General features: G+C 30.8%; 1 protein-coding gene across 1 annotated transcript; it reads left to right on the top strand.

The window, feature by feature from the left end:
- The first annotated feature begins 9,034 nt into the window (after positions 1 to 9,034).
- Positions 9,035 to 11,734, top strand: LOC139891187 (GDSL esterase/lipase At4g26790-like). The gene is made up of 3 exons (XM_071874137.1): positions 9,035 to 9,394; positions 10,149 to 10,638; positions 11,541 to 11,734. The coding sequence occupies exons 1-3, from the start codon at positions 9,035 to 9,037 to the stop codon at positions 11,732 to 11,734; spliced, it is 1,044 nt and encodes a 347-aa protein (XP_071730238.1).
- The last annotated feature ends 2,181 nt before the right edge of the window (positions 11,735 to 13,915 follow it).

Below are 13,915 nucleotides of genomic sequence, written 5' to 3'. Positions count from 1 at the left end.
CTACAAATTTCGGACCATTGTTCGCTTGGCTCAAGGACGAGAAGGAGAAACGAAGGGACAAAACCTGAGAATAGAAATAGGAACATAAACCACAGCAAATAAAAGAGAGCATTAACTGTGGATGACAATGATTTTAAGGGACAGGAGTAGGAACATTGAAATATAAGTGAAGATATAAAACCCAATAGCAACCCTGAAACTACAAACCGTGCATATCAATACGTATTGCCACATAAAGGCACGGGAGAATTAATAACACTATAATCCCAAGAAAATAGTAGAAGTAAATAGATTCTTCTGGTGGTAAATGAAAAAGAAGAATGACAGATGTGAAAATTAAGAGTATATCAAGGATCAGAATAGGATGGAGCATATTGGCAAATATCTTTAAGTAAGAATTTAGGGAAAAGAGTAGAAGATGTAGGATATGGAAATAAGGGAACGAAGGGGGTAGTTTTATAAGTGAAATATCCGACAAAGAAATCACAACAGATTTGCCGCATTAAATCAAAGGAGATCCTGTTTCCTAAATCGCCGAAGAACCAAATCTTATTACGAAAGATTTTCTTTAAATCTCGTGAATTCTGGAAATTAATCATAACCACGTCATCAGTTAAAACAATTCCATATTCACTCATTTCATTCTTTTGTGATAGCTTCACTCGTACGCCTTACATAATCGAACCAATTTATCTAAATCTCTCAATAATGATAAAACTCCGTATTACCTCATATTCGTCATGAAAACATCTATATTGTTATTTATGACAACCTTACCAAATTTCGAGGACGAAATTTCTTTAACGGGTGGGTACTGTAACGACCCGGAAATTTTCGACCGAATTTAAACCCTAAACTCTATATGTTTCCGACACGATAAGCAAAAACCCTAATGTTGAGTCTAGAAAATCTGAAATCTATATCTGGATGATTAGTTACCTTCTTGACCAAGCCTGACGGTTCACGAATATTTATGTGCGTTTACGATATATACTTATTAATTGTTAACGATAACAAAAGTATTAGATACGTAATAGGTTTTGAAATAAGATTATTATATCAGCGAGAGTAAAAGATAATATATTTTACTACATGTCAATGTGTAATTATTAAGTTTAATATAGTTATCTGTTATTATTTTAGGAATTATAAAATATGATTTAAATGTCACGTCTTCTTTAAAAAGGAATATAATTTTTATAAATATCTGAAACCACTTTTGTCAAATTATTATCAAACTATTTTAATAAGAATAAAGATTTTTTAACGTTATCTTAAAAGTTGAAATTTTTTTCTAGAAACCTTTTGACAAATTGTAAATGATAACGGTCCGTGATTTTAATAAAAATAAATATTTAAATAAAGCGTGTTTATTAAATATATATTTACGTATTTTACAAAATAATTAAATATAGTCTTTAACTAAATATAAAACGTTTTGTATTTAAAAATACTTAGTTAATCAACGAACACATTTTTCGATATAATAGAATTCGATTATAAAATATTTTTATGGATTTCCAATGATATAAAAATAAAAATAATGATAAAATAAAGATTTTAAATGAGCACCAAAAGACTACAACATTTCATCACATGATTGTAAGTTAAAACGTTGGAAATCACTAAACCTGCACACTTGCACGAGAAAAATCATAACTAATTCATTCGGACTCGAAAAAGGGTGATCTTGGTGTCCAAACGACCGTAACTCAAAAATCTACAACTTTCGTGACTATACCTTACACGAATCGTGTACCCATCTACACGAAACGTGTAATGTTTTGCCGACATAAAGTGGTTAGGTGACGAAAATTTCTTTAAAAGGCCTTTTAGGTGCCAGATTTATTTCATTTCATCGCACACACACACCTATACATTTATATTACTCCGTAGTATTATTACTTATAATTATTATTATTATTATTAATTTTAAAAATTAATTAATCTTATTATTATTAATAATAAGATTAAGATCAAGATTAATAATGTTAATTTTACGATTAGGAGTGCTATTAATGTTAAAAATACCCAAAATATTATGACGGGACTCTGCCCAAGTGTTCCAAAACTGGTTTCATGAATGGGATAGAATTAAAGAGATTATGGGTTATAGCTATGGAGGTTATGGGTAATGATCAGAGGTTTTGCTCATGAGACAAACTAGTGTTTGTCATCTTCGTTGCGTTTAAATAATATCCTGCAATATTGAATCTCAATATTAATACGTGAGCACTCTAAACTTGACTTTTATTTACTTTTAGTGTATCTCTGACTAGTGCTCGAGAAATTAGGATCGTGCATGTTATTTTATTTATTTTTGACAAAATATGTTTTAGGATAGAATCTGAGTAAGATACTCCTGCAGTTAAGATAAGCTATATGAATAATATGTTTTTGGAAAGGTGGCGAAAAACTATAAACTTTTCATTTAGATGTCGAATGGATTCGACGGATGGATTTGAAGTTATAGTCAATTGAACTTTTGTACAAATTATCAAAAATGAATATTTTAACATTACGTCGATGTTATAAATTTCTATTATTATTGATATTATGATTTTTATGGGAAAACTAATATTTTTATTAACAACTATAAAATTATTATTTTAATTGTTATTGTTATTAAAACTATTAAATATCATTTTACTAAAAATATTATTTTTACGATTATTATGATTGTTGTTATTAATATTTCAAAGAAAATAATATTTTTTATCAAAACTATAAAGTTATTATTTTTATTGTAATTAAAAATATTATTGATACTAAAACTATAAAATTATTATTATCAATAATATTAATATTAAAATTATTATTTAAAAATATTGTTTAAAAGTAAAAAAAAAGTATCTTTATATCAAAATTTGGTATAATTTTAAGATATTATAAAAAGAATTATATTATTATTTACCTTAATAAGTATTGTAAAAATATTTGAGGATATAAAACAGTGATATATAGTTATATTTAGAATTTTTGGAAATCTTTTTGAGTCAAACGAATTTTTATTAACTTTTACATATTGGTCTCGAGCATTAGGATTGTGGAACACTGTAAATTGACTTTATTTTGTTAATTAGTTATTAACCAATATATAAATATATAATTAATTAGGTTCGTGAATCGAAGGCCAACCTTATAAGTGTTCAACGGTGTTATATGTATTTTTGCTACAAAATACATTAGGTGAGTATATAGATCCCTTTTGAACTCTAAATATTTTTGGGCTGAGAATACATGCGCTGTTTTTATAAATGATTTACGTTATGGACACAAGTAACTGAAAAATATATTCTACGTTGAGTTGTACCACTGGCATACTTCCCTGTAGCTTGGTAACTAATATTTACAACGGTATTGTAAACGCGAATCCTGTTGATAGATCTATCGGGCCTGACAACCCCAACCGGACTGGACGACCAGTATTCAACGGTTGCACAGTACTTCGTTTTGTGACTACACCTTGGTACGGTGTAGTAAGATTTCATATTAAAGGGAATATGCGACGTGATTAAATGTTAAGTATGGTTACCAAGTGCTCAACCACTTAGAATATTTTTATCGAAATGTTAATATATGAAATCTTGTGGTCCATGGATTGTTATAACGCTGCTAGCATCAAACCTATATATCTCACCAACTTTATGTTGACTTTTTAAAGCATGTTATTCTCAGGTACGAATTAAGACTTCCGCTGTGCATTAGCTCATATAAAGAATACTAGATGGGACCATTTAAGTCATGTTACAAGAACGTTGCATTCGAGTCATTGAAGATCATTAAAGACATTTATTAAGTAAATGACAGAATAGGTCATTCGGATATCGAGAAATGTTAGACGAGTTTAATAATGTTTGATGTAAAGATAGATTGCCTTTTAAGAATAAATGCAACGTTTGTAAAATGTATCATATAGAGGTCTAGTACCTCGCGATGTTATCAACTGTTGTAATTCGTTTGTAATCAATATGGACACTGTCCGGATGATTAGTTTCGGATCCTTTCAAGCGGCGCCAAAAATACTTGATGTGTGCGAGGTGTACTAGGAAATAGTATTATTTTTACAATGAAATACTATTAAATACGATACAATTTTACACAAGATATTTATTTATTTATAGAATGGATATACCTAAACCTTGCTACAACACTTATAGGCAGTGTACCTAATCGTACAGTAGTGTAGTTTTTAGTTAGTCCGGTTCGTTCCACAGGGAGACTTTTAAACAAGCTTAACGCTATATTTTTAACTTATAATAGTAAAAATATAAAAATATAAAAATATATATAAGTAGTATTATTATTATTATAAAAGGGGGTTTTTACCGTTTAATGACCGGTTTGTCGATTTTAAAACTTTAGTCGCAGTTAAAATCTAATGTAAAATATAAATATAACTTAATTTAAAGCGTAAAGTAAATAACGATAATAAAATTGCGATAAATAAAAGTGCGATAAAATAAAATTGCGATAATTAAAGAGTACGATAATTAAAAATGCAATTAAATAAAATGACAATAAATAAAAGTGCGATAATTAAAAGTGCAATTAAATATGAAATAAAAGAATTATGCTTATTTAAACTTCCATAATCATGATGTTTGACGTGTTGATTTTTAGTTTATTCCCATGGGTTAATTGTCCTTTGTCCTAGATTATTCGATATGTCCATACGGATTTGTCCATAATAGTCCATCAGTCATAATCATAAAGTGCGAAAGTATTCGTCAAATTATTCTTATTCCCGAAGTTAAATATTCCAACTAATTGGGGATTCGAATTGTAACAAGGTCTTAATACTTTGTTTAATGAATACACCAGGTTATCGACTGCGTGTAGTCCATGGTTTTACTACTTTGTTAACAATTACACCAATTACCCTTGAATGTAATCCATCCCTGTTTCAACAAGTCTATTAACTATTAATCCAGTTTCGTGTCCGGTAAAATGAACAATTATTGGTATTTATAGATATCCCGCCCACCGTACCCAGTCAAGCGTATGTGGTTATATATAAATACGTCAAATTATAAGTCTACACATTAAATCAACGAGGTATCATTTAGTTAATATAAAACCCATTAATAGCCCATAGTCTAATTTCCACAAGTGTCGTTCTTTTATCCAAACCTCAATTATGGTACAAAGTCCAATTACCCAATTTTAATATTTAGCCCAACATCACGATTACTTCGTCTTAAATAAGCATAATAATAACTTAGCTACGAGACATTAAATTAAAAATAACATTAACTATAACTTACAGTGATTAAAAATAGCGTAGCGTTACACGGACAGAAATTCGATTTACACCCTTACAACATTCGCTAACATACCCTTATTATTAGAATTTAAAATTAAAATTAAAATTAAAATTATAATATAAATATATATATATATATATATATATATATATATATACGTGATAGATAGAGAGATGGATGAAGGTCGGGAACTTTATAAGACCTGACCTGATACTGTTAGCCATGCGATCGCATGGAAAATGGTCATGCTAGCCATGCGATCGCATGACCCTGGAATCCAGCTCACATGTCTTTGTTTGCATTCTGCCGACGGTTTTTATTATAATATATAATATATAAATAATTTATATAATTATTTAAATATTATATTTTATTCTTGTGCATAGTTGACTTGTAATTTTTAGTCCGTTAAGTCGCGCGTTGAGAGTTGACTTTGGTCCCGGTTCCAGATTTTCGAACGTCCTTGCGTACAATTTAATATCTTGTATTTTGCGTTTCGCGTCTTGTACTCTTGTAATTTTGAGACGTTTCTCATCAATAATTGGAACCACTTTGATTGTACTTTGTACTTTTTAGCTTTTTGGTCGTTTGCGTCTTCAATTCGTCGAATCTGTCTTTTGTCTTCACCTTTTATTATTTAAACGAATATCACTTGTATATAGAACAGTTGCAACTAAAAGCTTATCTTTCTTGAGGGATAATGCTATTAAATATATGTTCGTTTTTAGCATTATCATGCCGCAAACAAGATTCGAGGGATGCAAATTCACTGAGACAGAGATAATAGGAAGATTTGGCTTTCTCAAAAGAATTATTTGAAGAAAGTCTTGCAGCGCTTCAATATGCAAGATAGTAAGCCAATCTCAACCCCACTTCCTACTAATCTCAAGTTATCCTTCGTTATGTGTCCTAGCAGTGAATACGAGAGGAAGGAGATGTCTCGCGTACCGTATGCATCAGCAGTGAGAAGTTTAATGTTCGCAATGATATGTATAAGACCAGACATTGCACATGCAGTGGGAGTAGTTAGTCGGTACATGGCGAATCCTGGTAAAGAGCATTGGAATGCGGTAAAGAGGATCCTTAAATACATCAAGGGAACCTTAGATGTTGCATTATGTTATGGGGAACCGAAATTTATTGTCAAAGGGTATGTTGATTCAGATTATGCAGGTGATATCGATAAAAGTAAATCTACCACTGCATATGTTTTCACACTTTGTGGTGGAATAGTAAGCTGGGTTTCAAAACTGCAGTCAGTTGTGGCGACGTCAACAACAGAGGCAGAATGTGTAGCAGCTACTCAAGCTACTAAAGAGGCAGTATGGTTGAAGATGTTGTTGGAGGAACTCGGACACAAACAAAAGAATATCACTCTATTTTGTGACAACCAGAGTGCATTGCATCTTGCAAGGAATCCGGCATTTCATTCAAATACAAAGCATATACGAGTTCAGTATCACTTCGTTCGTGAGAAAGTGGAAGAAGGAACCGTGGATATGCAGAAAATTCATACTGATAAAAATGTGGCTGATTTTCTAACAAAATCAATCAATCGTGACAAGTTTATTTGGTGCCGTTCCTCATGCGGTCTAGCAGAGACGTAAGCAACATCATTGGCAAGGAAGGATTATTGTGTGAAGATTGATTGAGCTTTAATCGAATCTTCAAGTGGGAGATTGTTGAATATTAAACTTGGATAGTAGAGTTGATGTGGTCAATTAACACATTTATTTTGAGGCCACACTATTCAAATGAAGGCTTTCATCTTCATACTCACCAACCCCCATTTTGGAGTAGTATAAATAGAGCTCTAACTTATGCTCATTTTCTCATCCCAAAAACACATTCTCCATTCATGTATTAAAAGAGTTAATAGAGAGTTTGAGTGTTTAGTCTCCTAATTACAAGAGATATAAATATTAGTGCTTATCCTTGTAATTAGAGAGAAGTGTAATTCCTATTATTCTTATTAGTGAAACGTTTTCTTTCTTTGCCCGTGGTTTTTACCCTTTTGGGGTTTTCCACGTTAAATCTCGGTGTCCTATTATTGTCGTTATTTCAATTATTACTAGCGGTTTGCTATAATTCGGTGTCGCTTTTCTCAACAAAAAAGTAAGTAATAAGTAGAAAAGTAAAGCTGAAAAATCAACTAAACGTACATCTTACAATCAATTTTTTTTTTTTTTTTTTTTTTTATATACTAGGTGATTTTTATTGAAAGACAATAAGTATGAGACACTATTTTAATTTTTTAGAATGTTGATTAAAATTGATGTTATGGATCCCACCCTTTTCATGAATTATTTTTAGAGTTTATTACTTACAAATCGTTAACATCATGAACGTTAACTAACATTCATGACGATTGATAATTAAATCGGAAATATTTATCAAATAATGTTTTTAATTTCATAATCATCACAAGTTAGCTTAGTGGTTGACACGTGAATTTCTTGCAAGAAATCCATGTTCTAATTTTATAGCATAAAGAGTGTCTACATGCTTTGTGTTTTTAGGTAATCGTGTTAACTAAGAACCCTGATGAAGTTGTTATCCCGGACGACGAGTAATTTTACTTTTATACATGCGGTATAATCGGGTCATCGCATAACCGTATTTAATTTCTTTGACCATTCCAGAAGGTGTTGCTAATTAAATTTGAATCAAAAACCTTCTATAAGCGTATTAGAACGTCAACTGCGCCGGTTTAATTACATATTAAACTAATTAATGCAGGGTCGAACCTGAAGATTTAGGTAACTAGAATGATGTGAAAAAAAACCCTAACGAATAATATAAGCTACTTAAAAAAAGTCCATAGACCATAACAAATAATATAGCCTATTTAAAAAAGAAAAACCTTTATAGTCTTGCTAGAATACTAGTACACTTTGATTTCTTTTCTTTTCGGAGCCTTTGACTGTTGTTTTTGGGCCTATTGTGCTTCGTCTTCGCTACTTCAGTTGTGTTTTTCTAGTTGTCACTCAAATTTCCGATTGCATCCTTGTGCCCTGAGTGGTCGATCGGGTTGCTCCCCTCCGAGCCTCCTCTAAAATACTGTACAATCACTTATCTCAATGTTTTCTATATTGAAATATACAATACAATATTTTCTATATTGGTAAAATCAAATCAATACTAGTTTCTTAACAGAAAGAACACATGCATATGCATATTCTAATTATAAGGAAAAACAAGTTCCAAATTATATAATAAAAGAATATTACGTCAACTGCAAACAAAGACATATTATCAGCAGAGTTTAAGAAAAATAAGTTTTTAGTTACAAGAAGTCAATATACATTATTGATTCTCTTCAACTTTTACAAAGATTTGTGTATATGAAGTAGTCTTTGAATTTAACATTTACTGTTATCAATAAAGTTGCATTTTATGAGAAGACAAAACTTTCACAAAAGATCAAGGTGAAACATGTGAATACACCTCTAAAAGTACTCACAAACAAAAGCCACAAAATTAGTAACCAAAGTTTCACACTGTAATATGATCACAATTCACACAAATCATACATTTAAAGTTTAACCAATCTACAAAGTAACCATAATACTATATCAGGACTAAACAGATACAGTTCAAGACCAGCCTGTAATGATTCATACAATCAAAAATGCAAGCTACGCGCATCATACTTGTTGTCGTTAATTATACAAATACAAAATTACAAACAATTCTTGATTCTTTAATTAAAAAAACATATACGTATTTTGTAATTTTTGTACAAGCAGTTGATATCTATGGCAAGGATGAAGGCCATACATTTGTTGTTATTTAGTCAGGTTTTAGTTCTAATGATCAAGATCTGTGCCCAAATAACCTCTATTATTGTATTTGGCGACTCATCTGTTGACCCGGGTAATAATAACTACGTAGCAACTGTTGCCAAGAGTAATTTTCAGCCATACGGTTGTGATTTTTATGATAAGCGGCCTACAGGCCGTTTTTCTAATGGAAGGATAGCTACGGATTTTATATCAGAAGCTTTGGGAATCAGGAATATAATACCGGCGTATTTAGATCCTCATTATAATATAGTCGATTTCGCTAAAGGAGTCAGTTTTGCTTCTGCTGGAACAGGTTATGATAACTTCACCTCTTCAATACTAGTAAGTACTTTTTATGTTCTTAATTTTGCTAATTCTATAGCTTGAAAATGACTGGGTTAAGAAATGGGTCGAATGGGTACATGGGTGCGTTTGATAAAACTAGATGATTAAGTGTTGTATGATTCATGATCGTAATGATTCAGAAACGACAAATCCCAACTACAGATATATAAGAGCCAGAACTGCTAAGGGCATTCCATCCAGCGTAAGCATCTGGATAATCAGGAATGCGACGTGGCATACCCGAAAGCCCTAAGAAATGCATGGGAAAGAAGGTCGGATTAACCACGAAAAAAGTGATCCAAAAATGGATTTGACCAAACTTGGTTCTGAATGATAATAAGCCGCTTGATAATAATTCAAAACGAACAATAAGAATGAGGCGTAACGCTTTGTATGAATAAAAGTTCAATATACTTGTATGATAAGTGTTCGGATATTAATTAAGATATTACACAAAATTTAGGTTCTTAATTAATCGTTAAGAGTCTCTGAATGATTAAGCACTAAATGTTATTCAGCATCATATGTAATTAAGAGGTCAGAAACAAACAACAAACGCGTTGAATGCTAAATAGTTCAGCATTCAGCGTTGAACCATTCAATTAAGAGGTAAACAAACACACCAACAGTCAAAGATCGAGTCAAATTGGTCAAATATTTAAAGGGTCAACAAAAATGTTGAAGGCACATACATCTTTTTGCATGTTTACAGTCAAATAGACGATTTAAATTGTTGATGTAACTGGTGCAGTCTGTAATACCACTTTGGAAGGAGCTCGTATACTACAAGGAATATCAGAACAGATTGAGAGTTCATTTTGGAGCTGAAAACGCTAACAAAATATTAAGTGAAGCACTTTATCTGATAAGTATAGGAACGAATGATTTCTTAGAAAACTATTATGCATTTCCATTCAGATCAACAGTCTATATCGTTGAAGATTATGAAAATTATCTGTTGGGAATAGCCAAAAACTTCATAATAGATCTATATGATCTAGGAGCTCGTAAAATATCTATAGGCGGGCTTCCTCCAATGGGCTGTTTGCCGTTAGAAAGAAACGAAAATTACCTCTCGGGGAAGAAGTGTATACAGAGTTATAATCGTGTGGCTCAAGACTTCAACGTGAAGTTGCAACAACTGGTTAGGAGGTTAACTAGAGAGTTGGGTGGCGTACAATTGGTGTATTCGGACATATACAACATTCTCTTTGATATCATCATGAATCCTCAATCTTTTGGTAAGTTTGCGGCGTCTACAATTTAATGCGATATACTAGTTACTTACCTTTTTTTCTTTACATATAGAGCAAAGAATTGCATACTTTCTTAAAGTTTGGTAAGCAGATTTTTTAAGTGTTTTAAAATAGGTAGGTTACATACAATGAGGCAGTAAAGTCCATTTTCTTGCAGTACATAACAAAAAAATAATTTGATCAATGTTTTTTTATGGATAAAATGATAATCTGATTATTGTTTACATGCTATATAAGACCATCCACAACCAGAATTTCAAAAGGGGTAATGATCCTTACAACACTAATTCTGTTCATATCAAACATGCATTATGATGTTGTACGGTATAATACCTTAAAGCATATTTTATGGTGTATGAATAAAACTTACTGGTGTAAGGATCATCACCCATTCAGGGTGGTGATCCTTGAGGGTTCTCCTCCACAATGTCCAGTACGCCCACAATGGGGCGTTATCGAGCAAAAAAGTTGAGGAGTTTGGCATGGTTTTGCCGGGCATTTTTGAAGCGTGCACCAGTAAGTTTTATTCATACACCATAAAATATGTTGTTGCACCGCTATTTTGCTTCCTTCTCTCTTCTTTTTCTCCATTTTGCTTAAATTTTATATTCTTTTAGGCGGGACCAACATCCCGCTACCTTCACCATTACGCCCCTTTTTCCCTTACCTTTCCGCGTCACTGTCATACCAACGAAATACTTCTAGAACCTAGCCACATCATCGGCACCATTGTGGATTGTCTAAGCGGTTTATGAGCTTATGAACATATAAAGCTGACTCTATTTTTGGATAGAAAGTGGTTTTTAAATTAGAAGATTACCAATTATCAATATGCAGACTAAATAAATACTTCACGGTGTTGCTGAATTTGATGTTGTTGCTTGTAGGGTTTGAGGTTGGAGAGAGAGGATGTTGTGCAACTGGAAGTTATGAGATGAGCTATATGTGCAACAAACTCAACCCATTCACATGTAGCATTGCAAATAAATATGTATTTTGGGATTCAATGCACCCATCTGAGAAGACAAATTTCTTAGTTGCAGAACACACACTCAAGAACACTTTAGCAGTATTTGTGTAGTAACTCCTGCATAGACTAGTATATATGATCATGGTTTTGGTAAAGTTGGTTAATTTATGTGTATATTTAGTGATGATTTTTAAGACTTAACCATTTTGCTTGCTCAAACTATTGTTTCTTGGTCAAACATTTACTAAGGTAATTTTACTTCAATATAACAAGATTCATCTGTTTTTTTTTAATAACTTTCATTTGTGATTTTTATAATTATATATTTGAATAGGATGTGATTTAAATGTATAGATGTTGAAGATTATTTGTTTTTATGTTGTTAAATATAATTTCACATAAAGAATTATGCTTTCTATATATTTTTTTAAAAAAATGTTGAAAAGTTTCTCAATATCACGTGATATGATGTTTGTTTGTTTTTTTCGTGTGCTCGTGTATCTATAATCTCCTTTCGTGTATTTTGTATATAGGGTGACACTTCACAATTTTCTAGTTGTGGTGTACCCCGAGTTCATGTTCTTTAATTCTTTGAGTTTAGATCAAGCTTGTAGATCTTAACTCTTCTTGTACTGTTTTCTCGGGTGTTATGATATTTTGCTTTTCAAAAAAAAAAAAAAAAAAAAAAAAAAATGTTGAAAAGAAGTACTAAGAAATGTTTTTGAACAAAAATTATAATAATAAAAATTTAACTCAAAAAGTCAAAGGCATATTAAATTTAGAGTTACATATTTAAAACATAAAACTTACAACTTCTTAATCTTAAAATAAAAAATAACTATATTAACAAAAATGCATGAAACACCAAATTCAGTATCTAATCAAAAGTTCAATAGTAATAGTAACAAAACAAGTATCCAAACCATAAGTACCATGTTCTAGCATTTACTTGGACAATATCAAAGAGGAGTTCACAAATGAATAACATATCCTAATTTTTCCTACATGTTCTGTGGGCAATAATAAAAAACATATATTCCGTTTTGTACATCTGCAGATAAAGGTGGGGTCAAGACGAAAGATAAGGCTAAGAAGAAGATCACGACGGATAGTTCGTTATGTTTACGGGAGAGTAGTGATGACGAAAGATAAGGCGCTTACGGTTGACGGTGTAAGGAGAAGGGGTAGACCTACTCGTAGGTGGGATGATAGAATTAAGCTCGACTTGAAGGAGCTTTTATTGACCGAGGACATGATTTCTGATAGGCTTACGTGGAGGACTAGAATTAGAATAGACGAGTAGGGTGCGGTTTGTTTTGTGTATGTGGGTCTGTGTGTATGTGTGTTTTTGGGTATGTGGATATGTGTGTTTGTATATTCGTGTGACGACCCGGAAATTTCCGACCAAATTTAAACTTAACCTTTATATGTTTCCGACACGATAAGCAGAATTTGTAATGTTGAATCTCAAAAAGATTGGAACTACATTCATGTAATCAATTACCCTTTGACCGTGTTCAACGATTCACGAACAATTATGTGTATATAGATATGTATATATAATATATAATATTAACTGAAAACATTAACAAAGTATTAGATATATGATACTTTACATGAACGTATTTGTTTCGATATATTTATCGACAGAATTAAGAGATAATATCAAATGATTGAATTATCAGATATATTATGTAATGACCCGGAAATTTCCGACCAAATTTAAACCTTAATCTTTATATGTTTCCGACACGATAAGCAAAAACCGTAATGTTGAGTCTAGAAAGTTTTGAAATCTATATTCGGATAATCAGTTACCCTTTGATCATGCCTAACGTTTCACGAACAAATGTGTGTAAATAAATATGTAAATATATATATATATATATATATATATATATATATATATATATATATATATATATATATATATATATATATATATATATAAACTCTATACATAAATAATATTATTAAAGATTCAATATATTATAATTAGTAAAAAAAAATTATAAAATTTTATTATATTAAATTAATTACAAGTTGTGATATAATTATTAATAATATTATTATTAATATCATGAATAAAAGTACTATCAGTTTTATAATTAATTATTACACATTAATATTATAAATACTATAAAAAAAATAAAATAATTATTTTTTTAGTATTGTTATTATAATTATCATTAATAATATTATTATTTTCATATTCAATAAAATCATTATTATTGTAACTTAATATCAATATTACTCTTATTATTATTGTTATTATTATTATTAATATTATTA

Source organism: Rutidosis leptorrhynchoides, chromosome 2 (genome assembly GCF_046630445.1).
Source record: "Rutidosis leptorrhynchoides isolate AG116_Rl617_1_P2 chromosome 2, CSIRO_AGI_Rlap_v1, whole genome shotgun sequence".
Classification (NCBI taxonomy): domain Eukaryota; kingdom Viridiplantae; phylum Streptophyta; class Magnoliopsida; order Asterales; family Asteraceae; genus Rutidosis; species Rutidosis leptorrhynchoides.
Note: the sequence above shows the minus strand (reverse complement) of the source record. Positions and strands in the feature narration are given on the sequence as shown.